This window comes from Oncorhynchus nerka, linkage group LG18, assembly GCF_034236695.1.
Source record: "Oncorhynchus nerka isolate Pitt River linkage group LG18, Oner_Uvic_2.0, whole genome shotgun sequence".
Lineage (NCBI taxonomy): Eukaryota > Metazoa > Chordata > Actinopteri > Salmoniformes > Salmonidae > Oncorhynchus > Oncorhynchus nerka.
The window spans coordinates 10,502,850-10,523,972 of NC_088413.1; the positions used below are offsets into that span (position 1 = coordinate 10,502,850).

The 21,123-nt window shown below is 44.9% G+C and overlaps 1 protein-coding gene across 1 annotated transcript in view; it reads left to right on the top strand.

Moving 5' to 3' along the window:
- Positions 1–20,793, top strand: part of LOC115115390 (pre-mRNA 3'-end-processing factor FIP1-like) — a 38,736-nt gene extending 17,943 nt beyond the window's left edge. Inside the window, 7 exon segments of the mRNA XM_065003494.1 lie at positions 485–536; positions 1,152–1,210; positions 4,404–4,424; positions 8,311–8,397; positions 17,020–17,146; positions 19,596–19,895; positions 20,288–20,793. Coding sequence (XP_064859566.1) covers positions 485–536; positions 1,152–1,210; positions 4,404–4,424; positions 8,311–8,397; positions 17,020–17,146; positions 19,596–19,895; positions 20,288–20,429 — 788 coding nt within the window. The 3' untranslated portion in view covers positions 20,430–20,793.
- Positions 20,794–21,123: the final 330 nt, after the last annotated feature.

The following is a 21,123-nucleotide window of genomic DNA, read 5'->3' on the forward strand; positions in this document are numbered from 1 at the left end:
TGTGTCAGTGTTGTGATGTCATAATGTGGTATAGACTCAACAGTTAGGATGTGTCAGTGTGGTGATGTCATAATGTGGTATAGACTCAACAGTTAGAATGTGTCAGTGTGGTGATGTCATAGTCATATTGTGGTATAGACTAAACAGTTAGGATGTGTCAGTGTGGTGATGTCATAATGTGGTATAGACTCAACAGTTAGAATGTGTCAGTGTGGTGATGTCATAATGTGGTATAGACTCAACAGTTGGAATGTGTCAGTGTGGTGATGTCATAGTCATAATGTGGTATAGACTAAACAGTTAGGATGTGTCAGTGTGGTGATGTCATAATGTGGTATAGACTCAACAGTTAGAATGTGTCAGTGTGGTGATGTCATAATGTGGTATAGACTCAACAGTTGGAATGTGTCAGTGTGGTGATGTCATAGTCATAATGTGGTATAGACTGTGTGTGTCTTAATAGTAACACTGTGTGTGTGTGCAGGTTTCCCTCCTCCCAGCGGCCCCCCTCCCTCTCTCATCCCCACCTTGGACAGGTAAGACACCTTCTACAGCTCTACCTTGTAGACATGGATAGATTGAGCCCTAGCCTCTCCCCTCCTATGTACTTGTAGAGATCTAAGGCAGCGTTTACACAGGCAACCCAATTCTGATCTGTTAACCCAATTATTTACAGAAGAGCTGATCTGTTTAAATAGCGTTACCCATAGACTTCCAGTCAATATGCTATCTGCTAGCTATGATCTAGCATGGTTGATCTGCTAGCATGCTGTGGGTATGCTAGCATGTGGGTATCTGCTAGCATGCTATGGGTATCTGCTAGCATGCTATGGGTATCTGCTAGCATGCTATGGGTATATGGGTATCTGCTAGCATGCTAGTAGATACCCATCGGCTTCCAGTCAACGCGCTAACTCTATTTAACATTGGCTCACTTCGTTCATACTGGACACAGAGACATAAACACGGTATCCACGAGTCCATCTGACTCTGGGGAAGTAGATAAAGAGCATCATTACCAGAATCCTGAAATATCCATTTAATATGATTGATTGGATCAATATGTAAATGGCATCTAAAGTATTGGTTAAAATGATCATGACGACTTTGATATATTGAACTTTTTTTAAATGTTTTTTTTATTTTTATAGCAGTGGGCATCCAGGTGGATATGATGTTCGTCCTGTTCCGCCATACCCCTTCCCCACAGGTAGGGGGCGACAACACACACGATCACTTTCAATCAATATTATATTATATACATCTGTCCAAAATGGATCCCTATGTAGTGCACTACCGTTGACTAAGGTGCCATTTCCGATGTAGCCTCACTCTCAATCACTTTCAATTAATAATAAGTTATTCTTATATTAAATGGTATTAAATCAATCCATGGGCTTCATTTAACAAGATAAATAGGATGAGTCCCAATGGGACCCATTCTGGCCTATACAATGCATTTCTTTTAAGCAGGGTCCAATAGGGCTCTGGTCTAAAGTAGTGCCCTATATAGGGGAATAGGGTGTCATAGGGCTCTGGTCTAAACAAACCCTATATAGGGATAGGGTTCCATAGGGTTCTGTATAAAGTAGTGCCCTATATAGGGAATAGGGTTCCATAGGGCTCTGGTCTAAAGTAGTGCCCTATATAGGGGATAGGGCTCCATAGGGCTCTGGTCAAAACAGTGCCCATTTCCAGTTGGGAAGCACCCATTTATGAACTTGAAAAGTTTGATTGATATTAGGGCCGGTACGATACCAGTATCGCCATCCTCGTTAGTATCGTGGCAAGGAAACACAACACAAATCAAATTGGCTCAGTATGTAATACCTTCTTTAGGAAACAGCCCTGTTGTTGGAAAACAGCCCTGATGTTGGAAACAAACATCATTATGATGGAAAACAGCCCTGATGTTGATGTTGGACAAACATCATTATGATGGAAAACAGCCCTGATGTTGGAAACAAACATCATTATGATGGAAAACAGCCCTGATGTTGGAAAATAAACATCATTATGATGGAAAACAGCCCTGATGTTGGAAACAAACATCATTATGATGGAAAACAGCCCTGATGTTGGAAAACAGCCCTGATGTTGGAAAAACAAACATCATTATGTTGGAAAACATCCATGATGATGGAAAACAGCCCTGATGTTGGAAACAAACATCATTATGTTGGGAAACAGCCCTGATGTTGGAAAACAGCCCTGATGTTGGAAAACAGCCCTGATGTTGGAAAACAAACATCATTATGATGGAAAACAGCCCTGAAGAAATAGGAAACACAACCAAAGCAGATTTGACATCATCAGGTTTTTAGGAAACAGCCAAACAGTTGATGTCTGAAACAAACATCATTATGATCTCGCCCTGTTGGAAAACAGCCCTGATGTTGGAAAACAGCCTGATGTTGTTTAGTCTGTTGGAAACATACTGCTATGTGGAAAACTGCCGTCATTGTTATGATGGAAGTATTTTAACTCCATGTTGGAAGGTGTTTTAGGTGGAAAACACACTGATATGTTGTAGTAATCATTGGATGGAAGGTGTTTTAGGTGGAAACAAACACTGATATGTTGTAGTAATATTGGAAGGTGTTTTAGGTGGAAACACATGATATGTTGTACAAACATATGGATGGAAGGTGTTTTAGGAAAAAACACTGATATGTTGTAAAACATGATATTGGAAGGTGTTTTAGGTGGTACACTGATATGTTGTAGTAATATTGGAAGGTGTTTTATGGTGGAAAACACACTGATATGTTGTAGTAATATTGGAAAACAGTGTTTTAGGTGGTACAGCACTGATATGTTGTAGTAATATTGGATGGAAGGTGTTTTAGGTGGTACAAACACTGATATGTTGTAATAATATTGGAAGGTGTTTTAGGTGGTACACACTGATATGTTGTAGTAATATTGGATGGAAGGTGTTTTAGGTGGTACACTGATATGTTGTAGTAATATTGGATGGAAGGTGTTTTAGGTGGTACACTGATATGTTGTAGTAATATTGGATGGAAGGTGTTTTAGGTGGTACACTGATATGTTGTAGTAATATTGGATGGAAGGTGTTTTAGGTGGTACACTGATATGTTGTAGTAATATTGGATGGAAGGTGTTTTAGGTGGTACACTGATATGTTGTAGTAATATTGGAAGGTGTTTTAGGTGGTACACACTGATATGTTGTAGTAATATTGGAAGGTGTTTTAGGTGGTACACTGATATGTTGTAGTAATATTGGAAGGTGTTTTAGGTGGTACACTGATATGTTGTAGTAATATTGGAAGGTGTTTTAGGTGGTACACTGATATGTTGTAGTAATATTGGATGGAAGGTGTTTTAGGTGGTACACTGATATGTTGTAGTAATATTGGAAGGTGTTTTAGGTGGTACACACTGATATGTTGTAGTAATATTGGAAGGTGTTTTAGGTGGTACACTGATATGTTGTAGTAATATTGGATGGAAGGTGTTTTAGGTGGTACACTGATATGTTGTAGTAATATTGGAAGGTGTTTTAGGTGGTACACTGATATGTTGTAGTAATATTGGAAGGTGTTTTAGGTGGTACACTGATATGTTGTAGTAATATTGGATGGAAGGTGTTTTAGGTGGTACACTGATATGTTGTAGTAATATTGGATGGAAGGTGTTTTAGGTGGTACACACTGATATGTTGTAGTAATATTGATGGAAGGTGTTTTAGGTGGTACACTGATATGTTGTAGTAATATTGGAAGGTGTTTTAGGTGGTACACACTGATATGTTGTAGTAATATTGGATGGAAGGTGTTTTAGGTGGTACACTGATATGTTGTAGTAATATTGGATGGAAGGTGTTTTAGGTGGTACACTGATATGTTGTAGTAATATTGGAAGGTGTTTTAGGTGGTACACTGATATGTTGTAGTAATATTGGAAGGTGTTTTAGGTGGTACACACTGATATGTTGTAGTAATATTGGAAGGTGTTTTAGGTGGTACACTGATATGTTGTAGTAATATTGGATGGAAGGTGTTTTAGGTGGTACACTGATATGTTGTAGTAATATTGGATGGAAGGTGTTTTAGGTGGTACACACTGATATGTTGTAGTAATATTGGATGGAAGGTGTTTTAGGTGGTACACTGATATGTTGTAGTAATATTTGGAAGGTGTTTTAGGTGGTACACTGATATGTTGTAGTAATATTGATGGAAGGTGTTTTAGGTGGTACACTGATATGTTGTAGTAATATTGGATGGAAGGTGTTTTAGGTGGTACACTGATATGTTGTAGTAATATTGGATGGAAGGTGTTTTAGGTGGTACACTGATATGTTGTAGTAATATTGGAAGGTGTTTTAGGTGGTACACTGATATGTAGTAATCGATCATGTTTATTGTCCCTCAGGTGGTTTCCCTCCCCTGACAGGTATGTCCTCATCACTGGACAGTACATCTTTCTTCCTCACAGTATATCACTACAGTATATATTGGAATCCTCCTCCTCACAGTATATCACTACAGTATATCCTCCTCACAGTATATCACTACAGTACATCCTCCTATTTCACAGTATATCACTACAATACATCCTTTAGGTACACTGATATGTTGTAGTAATATTCTTCCTCACAGTATATCACTACAGTATATCACTACAGTACATCCTCCTCTTCCTCACAGTATATCACTACAATACATCCTCCTCTTCCTCACAGTATATCACTACAGTATATCACTAATAGTACATCCTCCTCTTCCTCACAGTATATCACTACAGTATATCACTACAGGAATCCTGTCTTCCTCACAGTATATCACTATATGTTGTAGTATCCTCCTCTTCCTCACAGTATATCACTACAGTACATCCTCCTCTTCCTCACAGTATATCACTTAGGTATATCACTACAGTACATCCTCCTCACAGTATATCATTACAGTATTTCACTACAGTACATCCTCCTCTTCCTCACAGTATATCACTGGACAGTACATCCTCCTCTTCCTCACAGTATATCACTACAGTATATCCTCCTCTTCCTCACAGTATATCACTACAGTACATCCTCCTCTTTCACAGTATATCACTACAGTATATCACTACAGTACATCCTCCTTACAGTATATCACTACAGTATATCACTACAGTACATCACTACAGTATATCACTACAGTACATCCTCTCTTCCTCACAGTATATCACTACAGTATATCACTACAGTACATCCTCCTCCTCCTCACAGTATATCACTACAGTATATCACTACAGTACATCCTCCTCACAGTATATCACTACAGTATATCACTACAGTACATCACTACAGTACATCCTCCTCTTCCTCACAGTATATCACTACAGTATATCACTACAATATATCACTACAGTATATCCTCATCCTCCTCACATATTGTATATCACTACAGTATATCACTACAGTATATCACCACAGTATATCACTACAGTATATCACTACAGTACATCCTCCTCCTTCTCACAGTATATCACTACAGTATATCCTCATCCTCCTCCTCCTCACAGTATATCACTACAGTATATCACTACAGTACATCCTCCTCACAGTATATCACTACAGTATATCACTACAGTACATCCTCCTCACAGTATATCACTACAGTATATCACTACAGTATATCACTACAGTACATCCTCCTCACAGTATATCACTACAGTATATCACTACAGTACATCCTCCTCACAGTATATCACTACAGTATATCACTACAGTATATCACTACAGTATATCCTCCTCCTCATCACAGTATATCACTACAGTATATCCTCTTCCTCACAGTATATCACTACAGTATATCACTACAGTATATCCTCCTCCTCCTCACAGTATATCACTACAGTATATCACTACAGTATATCACTACAGTATATCCTCCTCCTCCTCACAGTATATCACTACAGTATATCACTACAGTATATCCTCATCCTCCTCACAGTATATCACTACAGTATATCACTACAGTACATCCTCCTCCTTCTCACAGTATATCACTACAGTATATCACTACAGTATATCCTCCTCCTCCTCACAGTATATCACTACAGTATATCACTACAGTATATCCTCATCCTCCTCCTCCTCACAGTATATCACTACAGTATATCACTACAGTATATCCTCCTCCTCCTCACAGTATATCACTACAGTATATCACTACAGTACATCCTCCTCCTCCTCACAGTATATCACTACAGTATATCACTACAGTACATCCTCCTCCTTCTCACAGTATATCACTACAGTACATCACTACAGTACATCCTCCTCTTCCTCACAGTATATCACTACAGTATATCACTACAGTATATCCTCCTCCTCACAGTATATCACTACAGTATATCCTCCTCCTCCTCACAGTATATCACTACAGTATATCACTACAGTATATCCTCCTCCTCCTCACAGTATATCACTACAGTATATCACTACAGTATATCCTCATCATCACTACAGTATATCACTACAGTATATCACTACAGTATATCACGACAGTATATCCTCCTCCTCACTACAGTATATCACTACAGTATATCCTCCTCCTCACTACAGTATATCACTACAGTATATCCTCCTCATCACTACAGTATATCCTCCTCACTACAGTATATCACTACAGTATATCCTCCTCCTCACTACAGTACATCCTCCTCTTCCTCACAGTATATCACTACAGTATATCACTACAGTATATCACTACAGTACATCCTCTTCCTCACAGTATATCACTACAGTATATCCTCCTCCTCACAGTATATCACTACAGTATATCACTACAGTATATCCTCCTCACTACAGTATATCACTACAGTATATCCTACAGTATATCACTACAGTATATCCTACAGTATATCACTACAGTACATCCTCTTCCTCACAGTATATCACTACAGTATATCCTCATCTTCCTACAGTATATCACTACAGTACATCCTCCTCCTCCTCACAGTATATCACTACAGTATATCACTACAGTATATCCTCCTCCTCACTACAGTATATCACTACAGTATATCACTACAGTATATCCTCCCCTCACTACAGTATATCACTACAGTATATCCTCCTCCTCACAGTATATCACTACAGTATATCCTCCTCATCCTCCTCACAGTATATCACTACAGTATATCACTACAGTACATCCTCCTCCTCACAGTATATCACTACAGTATATCACTACAGTACATCACTACAGTACATCCTCCTCCTCACAGTATATCACTACAGTATATCACTACAATACATCCTCCTCCTTCTACAGTATATCACTACAGTATATCCTCACTACAGTATGTCCTCATCACTACAGTATATCACTACAGTATATCCTCCTCCTCACTACAGTATATCACTACAGTATATCACTACAGTATATCCTCATCACTACAGTACATCCTCCTCTTCCTCACAGTATATCACTACAGTATATCCTCCTCCTCCTCACAGTATATCACTACAGTATGTCCTCATCACTACAGTATATCACTACAGTATATCCTCCTCCTCACTACAGTATATCACTACAGTATATCACTACAGTATATCCTCATCACTACAGTACATCCTCCTCTTCCTCACAGTATATCACTACAGTATATCACTACAGTATATCCTCCTCCTCACAGCATATCACTACAGTATATCCTCCTCACTACAGTATATCACTACAGTATATCACTACAGTATATCACTACAGTATATCACTACAGTATATCACTACAGTATATCACTACAGTATATCACTACAGTATATCACTACAGTATATCCTCATCACTACAGTATATCACTACAGTATATCACTCCTCCTCACTACAGTATATCACTACAGTATATCCTCATCACTACAGTATATCACTACAGTATATCCTCAGTATACTCACAGTATATCACTACAGTATATCCTCCTCCTCACTCACAGTATATCACTACAGTATATCACTACAGTATATCACTACAGTATATCCTCCTACTACAGTATATCACTACAGTATATCACTACAGTATATCCTCCTCCTCACTACAGTATATCACTACAGTATATCCTCCTCCTCACTACAGTATATCACTACAGTATATCCTCATCACTACAGTATATCACTACAGTATATCCTCCTCACTACAGTATATCACTACAGTACATCCTCCTCCTCCTCACAGTATATCACTACAGTATATCACCACAGTATATCCTCCTCCTCTTTCACACTACAGTATATCACTACAGTATATCACTACAGTATATCACTACAGTATATCCTCCTCCTCTCTGTCTCCAGGTGGCTACCCTCCTCCTATGCCAGGTGTGGTGTCTCCATGGCCTCCTATGATGGACCAGTCTAAACAGTGGGACTACTACCCTCCAGGTAAACCAGTCTAAACAGTAGTAGTGCTACCCTCCTCCAGGTTAACCAGTCTAAACAGTAGTAGTGCTACCCTCCAGGTAAACCAGTCTAAACAGTAGTAGTGCTACCCTCCTCCAGGTAAACCAGTCTAAACAGTAGTAGTGCTACCCTCCCTCCAGGTAAACCAGTCTAAACAGTAGTAGTGCTACCCTCCCAGTCTACCCTCCAAACCAGTAAATCAGTCTAAACAGTAGTACTGCTACCCTCCAGGTAAACCAGTCTAAACAGTAGTAGTGCTACCCTCTAAACAGGTAAACCAGTCTAAACAGTAGTACTGCTACCCTCCAGGTAAACCAGTCTAAACAGTAGTAGTGTAAACTTCTACCCTCCAGGTAAACCAGTCTACCCTCCAGTTAAACCAGTCTAAACAGTAGTACTGCTACCCTCCTCCAGGTAAACCAGTCTAAACAGTAGTACTGCTACCCTCCTCCAGGTAAACCAGTCTAAACAGTAGTAGTGCTACCCTCCAGGTAAACCAGTCTACCCTCCAGGTAAACCAGGTAAACCAGTCTAAACAGTAGTACTGCTACCCTCCAGGTAAACCAGTCTAAACAGTAGTACTGCTACCCTCCAGGTAAACCAGTCTACCCTACAGGTAAACCAGTCTAAACAGTAGTGCTGCTACCCTCCAGGTAAACCATTCTAAACAGTAGTACCTCTACCCTCCAGGTAAACCAGTCTACCCTCCAGGTAAACCAGTCTAAACTACCCTCCAGGTAAACCAGTCTAAACAGTAGTACTGCTACCCTCCAGGTAAACCAGTCTAAACAGTAGTACTGCTACCCTCCAGGTAAACCAGTCTAAACAAACAGTAGTACCTCTACCCTCCAGGTAAACCAGTCTAAACAGTAGTAGTGCTACCCTCCTCCTCCAGGTAAACCAGTCTAAACAGTAGTACTGCTACCCTCCTCCAGGTAAACCAGTCTAAACAGTAGTACCTCCTCCAGGTAAACCTACCCTCCAGGTAAACCAGTCTAAACAGTAGTACTGCTACCCTCCAGGTAAACCAGTCTAAACAGTAGTACTGCTACCCTCCAGGTAAACCAGTCTAAACAGTAGTACTGCTACTCCTCCAGGTAAACAGTAGTCTGCTACCCTACAGGTAAACCAGTCTAAACAGTAGTGCTGCTACCCTCCTCCAGGTAAACCATTCTAAACAGTAGTACTCTACCCTCCTCCTAAACCAGTCTACCCTCCAGGTAAACCAGTCTAAACAGTAGGACTGCTACCCTCCTAAACCAGTCTAAACCTCCAGGTAAACCAGTCTAAACAGTAGTACTGCTACCCTCCAGGTAAACCAGTCTAAACAGTAGTACTGCTACCCTCCAGGTAAACCAGTCTAAACAGTAGTACCTCTACCCTCTAGTCCAGTAGTAGTGCTACCCTCCTCCAGGTAAACCAGTCTAAACAGTAGTACTGCTACCCTCCAGGTAAACCAGTCTAAACAGTAGTACTGCTACAGTAGTACTGCTACCCCTCCAGGTAAACCAGTCTAAACAGTAGTACTGCTACCCTCCTCCAGGTAAACCAGTCTAAACAGTAGTACTGCTACCCTCCTCCAGGTAAACCAGTCTAAACAGTAGTACTGCTACCCTCCTCCAGGTAAACCAGTCTAAACAGTAGTACTGCTACCCTCCAGGTAAACCAGTCTAAACCCTCCAGGTAAACCAGTAGTACTACCCTCCAGGTAAACCAGTCTAAACAGTAGTAGTGCTACCCTCCAGGTAAACCAGTCTAAACAGGAGTACTGCTACCCTCCAGGTAAACCAGTCTAAACAGTAGTAGTGCTACCCCCTCCAGGTAAACCAGTCTAAACAGTAGTACCCTCCTACCCTCCAGGTAAACCAGTCTAAACAGTAGTAGTGCTAGTAGTGCTACCCTCCAGGTAAACCAGTCTAAACCCTCCAGGTAAACCAGTCTAAACAGGTAGTACCTGTCTACCCTCCAGGTAAACCAGTCTAAACAGTAGTACTGCTACCCTCCAGGTAAACCAGTCTAAACAGTAGTACTGCTGCTACCAGTCTAAACCCTCCAGGTAAACCAGTCTAAACAGTAGTAGTGCTACCCCCTCCAGGTAAACCAGTCTAAACAGTAGTAAACCAGTAAACCAGTCTAAACTACCCTCCAGGTAAACCAGTACCCTCCAGGTAAACCAGTCTAAACAGTAGTACTGCTACCCTCCTCCAGGTAAACCAGTCTAAACAGTAGTAGTGCTACCCTCCAGGTAAAACCACACTGCTACCCTCCAGGTAAACAGTCTAAACAGTAGTACTACCCTCCAGGTAAACCAGTCTAAACAGTAGTACTGCTACCCTCCAGGTAAACCAGTCTAAACAGTAGTACTGCTACCCTCCAGGTAAACCAGTCTAAACCAGTAGTACTGCTACCCTCCAGGTAAACCAGTCTAAACAGTAGTACTGCTACCCTCCAGGTAAACCAGTCTAAACAGTAGTACTGCTACTCCTCCAGGTAAACCAGTCTACCCTCCAGGTAAACCAGTCTAAACAGTAGTACTGCTACCCTCCAGGTAAACCAGTCTAAACAGTAGTGCTACCCTCCAGTCTAAACTAGGACTGCTACCCCCTCCAGGTAAACCAGTCTAAACAGTAGTACTAAACCAGTAGTGCTACCCTCCAGGTAAACCAGTCTAAACAGTAGTACTGCTACCCTCCAGGTAAACCAGTCTAAACAGTAGTACTGCTACCCTCCAGGTAAACCAGTCTAAACAGTAGTACTGCTACCCCCTCCAGGTAAACCAGTCTAAACAGTAGTAGTGCTACCCCCTCCAGGTAAACCAGTCTAAACAGTAGTACTGCTACCCTCCTCCAGGTAAACCAGTCTAAACAGTACTGCTACCCTCCTCCTACCAGTCCCTCCAGGTAAACCAGTCTAAACAGTAGTACTGCTACCCTCCAGGTAAACCAGTCTAAACAGTAGTAGTGCTACCCTCCAGGTAAACCAGTCTAAACAGTAGTAGTGCTACCCTCCAGGTAAACCAGTCTAAACAGTAGTACTGCTACCCTCCAGGTAAACCAGTCTAAACAGTAGTACTGCTACCCTCCTCCAGGTAAACCAGTCTAAACAGTAGTACTGCTACCCTCCAGGTAAACCAGTCTAAACAGTAGTAGTGCTACCCTCCTCCAGGTAAACCAGTCTAAACAGTAGTACTGCTACCCTCCTCCAGGTAAACCAGTCTAAACAGTACTGCTACCCTCCAGGTAAACCAGTCTAAACAGTAGTACTGCTACCCCCTCCAGGTAAACCAGTCTAAACAGTAGTACTGCTACCCCCTCCAGGTAAACCAGTCTAAACAGTAAACCAGTAAACAGTAGTACTGCTACCCTCCAGGTAAACCAGTCTAAACAGTAGTACTGCTACCCTCCTCCAGGTAAACCAGTCTAAACAGTAGTACTGCTACCCTCCTCCAGGTAAACCAGTCTAAACACTGCTACCCTCCTCCAGGTAAACCAGTCTACCCTCCAGGTAAACCAGTCTAAACAGGTAAACCAGTAGTGCTATACCCTCCAGGTAAACCAGTCTAAACAGGAGTAGCTGCTACCCTCCAGGTAAAAACCAGTCCAAAACAGGAGTAGTGCTACCCTCCAGGTAAACCAGTCTAAACAGGAGTAGTGCTACCCTCCAGGTAAACCAGTCTAAACAGGAGTAGGTAAACCAGTGCTACCCTCCAGGTAAACCAGTCTAAACAGTAGTAGTGCTACCCTCCAGGTAAACCAGTCTAAACAGTAGTACTGCTACCCTCCAGGTAAACCAGTCTAAACAGTAGTACTGCTACCCTCCAGGTAAACCAGTCTACCCTCCAGGTAAACCAGGTAAACCAGTCTAAACAGTAGTACTGCTACCCTCCAGGTAAACCAGTCTACCCTCCTCCAGGTAAACCAGTCTAAACAGTAGTACTGCTACCCTCCAGGTAAACCAGTCTAAACAGTAGTACTGCTACCCTCCAGGTAAACCAGTCTACCCTCCAGGTAAACCAGTCTACCCTCCAGGTAAACCAGTCTAAACAGTAGTACTGCTACCCTCCAGGTAAACCAGTCTAAACAGTAGTAGTGCTACCCTCCTCCAGGTAAACCAGTCTAAACAGTAGTACTGCTACCCCCTCCAGGTAAACCAGTCTAAACAGTAGTACTGCTACCCCCTCCAGGTAAACCAGTCTAAACAGGAGTACTGCTACCCTCCAGGTAAACCAGTCTACCCTCCAGGTAAACCAGTAGTGCTGCTACCTCCAGGTAAACCAGTCTAAACAGTAGTACTGCTACCCTCCAGGTAAACCAGTCTAAACAGTAGTACTGCTACCCTCCAGGTAAACCAGTCTAAACAGTAGTACTGCTACCCTCCTCCAGGTAAACCAGTCTAAACAGTAGTACTGCTACCCTCCAGGTAAACCAGTCTAAACAGTAGTACTGCTACCCTCCAGGTAAACCAGTCTACCCTCCAGGTAAAAGTCTACCCTCCAGGTAAACCAGTCTAAACAGTAGTACTGCTACCCTCCTCCAGGTAAACCAGTCTAAACAGTAGTACTGCTACCCTCCTCCAGGTAAACCAGTCTAAACAGTAGTACTGCTACCCTCCTCCAGGTAAACCAGTCTAAACAGTCCAGTACTGTAAACCAGGTAAACCAGTCTAAACAGTAGTACTGCTACCCTCCAGGTAAACCAGTCTACCCTCCAGGTAAACCAGGTAAACCAGTCTAAACAGTAGTACTGCTACCCTCCAGGTAAACCAGTCTAAACAGTAGTACTGCTACCCTCCAGGTAAACCAGTCTACCCTACAGGTAAACCAGTCTAAACAGTAGTGCTGCTACCCTCCAGGTAAACCAGTCTAAACAGTAGTACTTCTACCCTCCAGGTAAACCAGTCTACCCTCCAGGTAAACCAGTCTACCCTCCAGGTAAACCAGTCTAAACAGTAGTACTGCTACCCTCCAGGTAAACCAGTCTAAACAGTAGTACCTCTACCCTCCAGGTAAACCAGTCTAAACAGTAGTAGTGCTACCCTCCTCCAGGTAAACCAGTCTAAACAGTAGTACTGCTACCCTCCTCCAGGTAAACCAGTCTAAACAGTAGTACTGCTACCCTCCTCCAGGTAAACCAGTCTAAACAGTAGTACTCCAGGTAAACCAGTCTAAACCCTCCTCCAGGTAAACCAGTCTAAACAGTAGTACTGCTACCCTCCTCCAGGTAAACCAGTCTAAACAGTAGTACTGCTACCCTCCTAGGTAAACCAGTCTAAACAGTAGTACTGCTACCCTCCAGGTAAACCAGTCTAAACAGTAGTACTGCTACCCTCCAGGTAAACCAGTCTAAACAGTAGTACTGCTACCCTCCAGGTAAACCAGTCTAAACAGTAGTAGTGCTGCTACCCTCCAGGTAAACCAGTCTAAACAGTAGTAGTGCTACCCTCCTCCAGGTAAACAAGTCTAAACAGTAGTACTGCTACCCTCCTCCAGGTAAACCAGTCTACCCTCCAGGTAAACCAGTCTAAACAGTAGGACTCTACCCTCCTCCAGGTAAACCAGTCTAAACAGTAGTACTGCTACCCCCTCCAGGTAAACCAGTCTAAACAGTAGTACTGCTACCCTCCAGGTAAACCAGTCTAAACAGTAGTACTGCTACCCTCCTCCAGGTAAACCAGTCTAAACAGTAGTACTACTACCCTCCAGGTAAACCAGTCTAAACAGGAGGACTGCTAACCTCCAGGTAAACCAGTCTACCCTCCAGGTAAACCAGTCTACCCTCCAGGTAAACCAGTAGTGCTATACCGTCCAGGTAAACCAGTCTAAACAGGAGTAGTGCTACCCTCCAGGTAAACCAAAACAGGAGTAGTGCAACCCTCCAGGTAAACCAGTCTAAACAGGAGTAGTGCCCTCCTCCAGGTAAACCAGTCTAAACAGGAGTAGTGCTACCCTCCAGGTAAACCAGTCTAAACAGGAGTAGTGCAACCCTCCAGGTAAACCAGTCTAAACAGTAGTAGTGCTACCCTCCAGGTAAACCAGTCTAAACAGTAGTACTGCTACCCTCCAGGTAAACCAGTCTAAACAGTAGTACTGCTACCCTCCAGGTAAACCAGTCTACCCTCCAGGTAAACCAGGTAAACCAGTCTAAACAGTAGTACTGCTACCCTCCAGGTAAACCAGTCTAAACAGGTAAACCAGTAGTAGTACTGCTACCCTCCTCCAGGTAAACCAGTCTACCCTCCTAAACCAGGTAAACCAGTCTAAACAGTAGTACTTCTACCCTCCAGGTAAACCAGTCTAAACAGTAGTACTTCTACCCTCCAGGTAAACCAGTCTACCCTCCAGGAGTAAACCAGTCTACCCTCCAGGTAAACCAGTCTAAACCCTCCAGGTAAACCAGTCTAAACAGTAGTAGCTGCTACCCCCTCCAGGTAAACCAGTCTAAACAGTAGTACTGCTACCCTCCTCCAGGTAAACCAGTCTAAACAGTAGTACTGCTACCCCCTCCAGGTAAACCAGTCTAAACAGGAGGACTGCTACCCTCCAGGTAAACCAGTCTACCCTCCAGGTAAACCAGTAGTGCTATACCGTCCAGGTAAACCAGTCTAAACAGTAGGACTGCTACCCTCCAGGTAAACCAGTCTAAACAGTAGTACTGCTACCCTCCAGGTAAACCAGTCTAAACAGTAGTACTGCTACCCTCCTCCAGGTAAACCAGTCTAAACAGTAGTACTACTACCCTCCAGGTAAACCAGTCTAAACAGGAGGACTGCTACCCTCCAGGTAAACCAGTCTACCCTCCAGGTAAACCAGTCTACCCTCCAGGTAAACCAGTCTAAACAGGAGGACGGCTACCCTCCAGGTAAACCATTCTAAACAGGAGTAGTGCTACCCTCCAGGTAAACCAGTCTAAACAGGAGTAGTGCTACCCTCCAGGTAAACCAGTCTACCCTCCAGGTAAACCAGTCTACCCTCCAGGTAAACCAGTAGTGCAATACCGTCCAGGTAAACCAGTCTAAACAGGAGTAGTGCAACCCTCCAGGTAAACCAGTCTAAACAGGAGTAGTGCCACCCTCCAGGTAAACCAGTCTAAACAGGAGTAGTGCCACCCTCCAGGTAAACCAGTCTAAACAGGAGTAGTGCAACCCTCCAGGTAAACCAGTCTAAACAGGAGTAGTGCTACCCTCCAGGTAAACCAGCCTAAACAGGAGTAGTGCAACCCTCCAGGTAAACCAGTCTAAACAGGAGTAGTGCTACCCTCCTCCAGGTAAACCAGTCTAAACAGTAGTACTGCTACCCTCCTCCAGGTAAACCAGTCTACCCTCCAGGTAAACCAGTCTAAACAGGAGTAGTGCTACCCTCCAGGTAAACCAGTCTAAACAGGAGTAGTGCTACCCTCCAGGTAAACCAGTCTAAACAGGTAAGTAGTGCTACCCTCCAGGTAAACCAGTCTACCCTCCAGTCTACCCTCCAGGTAAACCAGTCTACCCTCCAGGTAGAGTCTACCCTCCAGGTAAACCAGTCTACCCTCCAGGTAAACCAGTCTAAACAGTAGTACTGCTACCCTCCTCCAGGTAAACCAGTCTAAACAGTAGTACTGCTACCCTCCTCCAGGTAAACCAGTCTACCCTCCAGGTAAACCAGTCTAAACAGTAGTACTGCTACCCTCCTCCAGGTAAACCAGTCTAAACAGTAGTACTGCTACCCTCCTCCAGGTAAACCAGTCTAAACAGTAGTACTGCTACCCTCCTCCAGGTAAACCAGTCTAAACAGTAGTACTGCTACCCTCCAGGTAAACCAGTCTAAACAGTAGTACTGCTACCCTCCTCCAGGTAAACCAGTCTACCCTCCAGGTAAACCAGTCTACCCTCCAGGTAAACCAGGTAAACCAGTCTACCCTCCAGGTAAACCAGTCTACCCTCCAGGTAAACAATGTATTTAACAGGAGGGTGGTAATAGACAATGTATTTATTTAATGTGATCTACCGTGTAGATCTGTGTAATAGCAGAGCATTGCCTTTTAAAGGTCAGGATCAGATTGAATCCCATTGTTAGCTGACCTATGCAGCGGTTACCGTGACTACGGTCTCCGTGAACACAGGAGCATTGCCTTTTAAAAGGGTCATAGCTGACTAAGCAGGATCAGATTGAATCCCAGCTCTCTGTTAGCTGACCTATGCAGCGGTTACTGTGACTACGGTCTCCGTGAACACAGGAGCATTGCCTTTTAAAAGGGTCATAGCTGACTAAGCAGGATCAGATTGAATCCCAGCTCTCTGTTAGCTGACCTATGCAGCGGTTACTGTGACTACGGTCTCCGTGAACACAGGAGCATTGCCTTTTAAAAGGGTCATAGCTGACTAAGCAGGATCAGATTGAATCCCAGCTCTCTGTTAGCTGACCTATGCAGCGGTTACCGTGACTACGGTCTCCGTGAACACAGGAGCATTGCCTTTTAAAAGGGATCAGATTGAATCCCAGCCTTACTCTCTGTTAGTCTACAAACTGTTTTTGGGGTTTCAGCTAATGTTCTTTACTAGTGATCTGTCAATCAACCTGTCAATCAATCAGTCTGACCTGATGTTCTTTACTGTACTACTACCCACCAGGACCGGGACCAGGACCAGGACCCAGACGGGAGGACAAGAGGGAGAAGGAGAGAGAGAGACCCAGGGAGAGACCACATGAGAGGGAGAGAGAGCGAGAGCACAGCCCCTCCACTATGGGTTACAACAGGTTAGTCGAGGACGATGCAGGCGACAACAGGTTAGTCGAGGACGATGCAGGCGACAACCGGTTAGTCGAGGACGATGCAGGCGACAACCGGTTAGTCGAGGACGATGCGGGCGACAACTGGTTAGTCGAGGACGATGCGGGCGACAACAGGTTAGTCGAGGTTCTTTTTACCCACCAGGACCCGGGACCAGGACCAGGACGATGCGGGCGACAGCGGGTTAGTCGACAGCGATGCGGGCGACAGCAGGTTAGTCGAGGACGGGGCGACAACAGGTTAGTCGAGGACGATGCGGGCGACAGCGGGTTAGTCGAGGACGATGCAGGCGACAGCGGGTTAGTCGAGGACGATGCAGGCGACAGCGGGTTAGTCGAGGACGATGCAGGCGACAACAGGTTAGTCGAGGACGATGCAGGCGACAACGGGTTGCAGGCGACAGCGGGTTAGGACGATGCAGGCGACAGCGGGTTAGTCGAGGACGATGCAGGCCACAGCGGGTTAGTCGAGGACGATGCAGGCGACAACGGGTTAGTCGAGGCGATGCAGGCGACAGCGGGTTAGTCGAGGGCGATGCAGGCGACAGCGGGTTAGTCGAGGCGATGCAGGCCACAGCGGGTTAGTCGAGGACGATGCATGCGACAACAGGTTAGTCGAGGACGATGCGGGCGACAACAGGTTAGTCGAGGGACGCGGGCGACAACTGGTTAGTCGAGGACGACGCAGGCGACAACTGGTTAGTCGAGGACGACGCAGGCGACAACTGGTTAGTCGAGGCGATGCAGGCGACAACCGGTTAGGCGAGGCGACGACGACGCGGGCGACGGCGGGTTAGGCGAGGACGACGACGCGGGCGACGGCGGGTTAGGCGAGGAGCGGGCGACGGCGGGTTAGGCGAGGACAACGCGGCCACGGCGGGTTAGTCGCGGGCGAGTCGGGCGGGGTTAGTCGCGGGCGACGGCGGGTTAGTCGAGGGCGACGGCGGGTTTCGCGGGCGTCGGGTTAGTCGAGGACGACGGCGGGTTAGTCGAGGACGACGGCGGGTTAGTCGAGGACGACCCGGGAGGCGGCGGGTTAGGCGAGGATGACGACGCAGGCAACAGTGTTCTCCTAACAGTATATCTTCCCCCACTGTCCCTGTCCCAGTCCCGGGCTCGGACCAGTGGTCCTCTGCTCGCTAACACAAGTGACCGCATTCCTTGGCAAGGCACAAACCAGTTGAGCTATAGAAACATATTGAATATGATAGCTAGCTGTGGAGCACATTATTTTTAAAATATATTTCTTTATTTTATTTTGAATTTTACTCCCTTTTCTCCCCAATTTCGTGGTATCCAATTGTTTTTGTAGTTACTATCTTGTCTCATCGCTATAACTCCCGTACGGGCTCGGGAGAGACGAAGGTCGAAAGCCAAAGACCAACAGATTGGCACACCTCATCTCACTGTCCAATCAGAAAAGATCTGTTTAACTTCTTATGGGCAGGCTGGACGGTAAACGTCCCACCTGGCCAACATCCTGTGAAATTACAGAGCATGAAATTCAAATTAAATATAAATATTTAACATTCATGTAAAGTACAAGTGTTATACATCAAAATAAAGCTTAACTTCTTGTTAATCCAGCCGCTGTGTCAGATTTCAAAAAGGCTTTACATCGAAAGCACACCATGCGATTATCTGAGGACAGCTCCCAGGCAGGTGCGACACGAAAGTCAGAAATAGCGATATAATAAATGCCTTACCTTTGATGATCTTCTTCAGTTGGCACTCCAAAAGGTCCCAGTTACATCACAAATGGTCATTTTGTTCGATAAAGTCCTTCTTTATATCCATAAAAACTCAGTTTAGCTGGCGCGCTTCAGTCAATAATCCACCGATTCACGCACATGGAAACACTACAGCCAAAATGGGAGCCTCTTAGAAAAACTACAACTTCTTGCTCATTTTTCCAAAAACCAGCCTGAAACTCTAAAGACTGTTGACATCTAGTGGACGCCCTAGGAATTGCAATCTGGGAGGACTTCGCCTCATAAAAAACATGAAAGACATTGAAAACAGTGGTAGGCTGAATTTTAATATTTTTTTTAATGGGTTTGTCCTCTGGGTTTCGCCTGCCATATCAGTTCTGTTATACTCACAGACATTATTTTAACAGTTTCAGAAACTTTAGAGTGTTTTCTATCCAAATCTACCAATTATATGCATATCCTAGCTTCTGGGCCTGAGTAACAGGCAGTTTACTTTGGACACGCTTTTCATCCGGACATGAGACATGAAAATACTGCCCCCTACAACGACCGACAGATTGACACAACTCCTCTCACTGTCCAATCAGAAAAGATCTGTTTAACAACGACCAGATTGAACAGTGAGTTGTTTCAATCAGAAAAGATGATTAGTCATGTCACTGTCCAGCGTCCAATGAGATATTCTGTCTGTCTGGTCTCCATAGTGACGAGGAGCGGTACCGTGGTTACCGGGAGTACCAAGCGGAGCGTGGCTACAGCGGAGGAGGTGACCGTGGAGGAGGTGACCGCGGAGGGGGGGAGCGTGGAGGCGTAGACCGTGGAGGTGACCGTGGAGGGGGGGAGCGTGGCGGTGACCGTGGGAGTGGTGGTGAGCGTGGTGGTGGTGAGCGTGGTGGTGGAGGCGGCGAGCGCCACAGAGACAGGTCGAGCCGTGAGAAGGAGGAGAGACACAGAGAGAGAAGACACAGAGAGAAGGAGGAGGGGAGACACAAGTCATCACGCAGGTACGCCACTCACTCATTCACTCATTCACTCACTCATTATTTCACCTCTTTGTTGTATCAGAATCAGAACTGTCTTCCTTTTCTCTCTCTGCCTCTCTCTCTCCTCTCCCTCTGTCTCTCTCTCTCTCTCTCCTCTGTCTCTGTCTCTCTCTCTGTCTCTCTCTCTCTGTCTCTCTCTGTCTGTCTCTCTCTGTCCGTCTCCCTCTGTCTCTCTCTCTCTCTCTCTGTCTCTCCCTCTTGTCTCTGTCTGTCTCTGTCTCTCTCTCTCTCTCTTTCCCTCTTGTCTCTGTCTGTCTCTCTCTCTCTCCCCCTGTCTCTCTCTCTCTCTCTCTCCCTCTCTCTCTCCCTTCCCCTCTCTGTCTCTCTCCCTCCCCCTCTCTCACTCTGAGCAGTAGCAGCAGGAGGAGACATGATAGTGAAGAAGGAGACGGTCACAGGAGACACAAACACAAGAAGAGCAAGAGGAGCAAGGAGGGCAAGGAACCTAGTGATGACATGGGAGGAGACCAGGAGAACCAGGACACCATGGAGTGATGGAGAGAATACCCTCCTCTCCCTCTGTCCCTCTTCATCTCTCTCTCTCTGTCTACATGGGAGGAGACCAGGAGAACCAGGACACCATGGAGTGATGAAGAATACACCCTCCTCTCCCTCTCCTCATCTCTCTCCCTCTGTTTCCCTCTATACGTCCCTCCATCTCTCTCTCCTCTCTCCCTCAGAGCACTGTTGTAGTTGATCATGCTCAGAGATCGTTGTTGTTTACCCGTTCCCTTCGTAGTCATGACGATCATAAACAACCCTCATCTTTCTGTCATTTGTTTTCGTCCCTCTATTTTCTTAACCAAACACCTCGCTGAAAGATGTCAATTTGTTGAATTAAAAAACAAGCTTTTGATAACTTCTGTGTGTTGGGTGGTTTCTGTGTGTGTGGTTTCTGTGGTTGGTGTGTGTTGGGTGGTTTGTGTGTTGGGTGGTGTGTATGTGTGTGGCTGGTTGGTGTGTGTGTGTGGCTGGTTGGTGTGTGTTGGGTGGTTCCTGTGTGTTGGGTGGTTTCTGTGTGGCTGGGTGGTTTCTGTGTGGCTGGGTGGTTTCTGTGTGGCTGGGTGGTTTCTGTGTGTTGGGTGGTTTCTGTGTGTTGGTTTCTGTGGTTTCTGTGTGTGTGACTGGTTGGTGTGTGTTGGGTGGTTTCTGTGTGTTGTGTGGCTGGTTGGTGTGTGTGGCTGGTTGG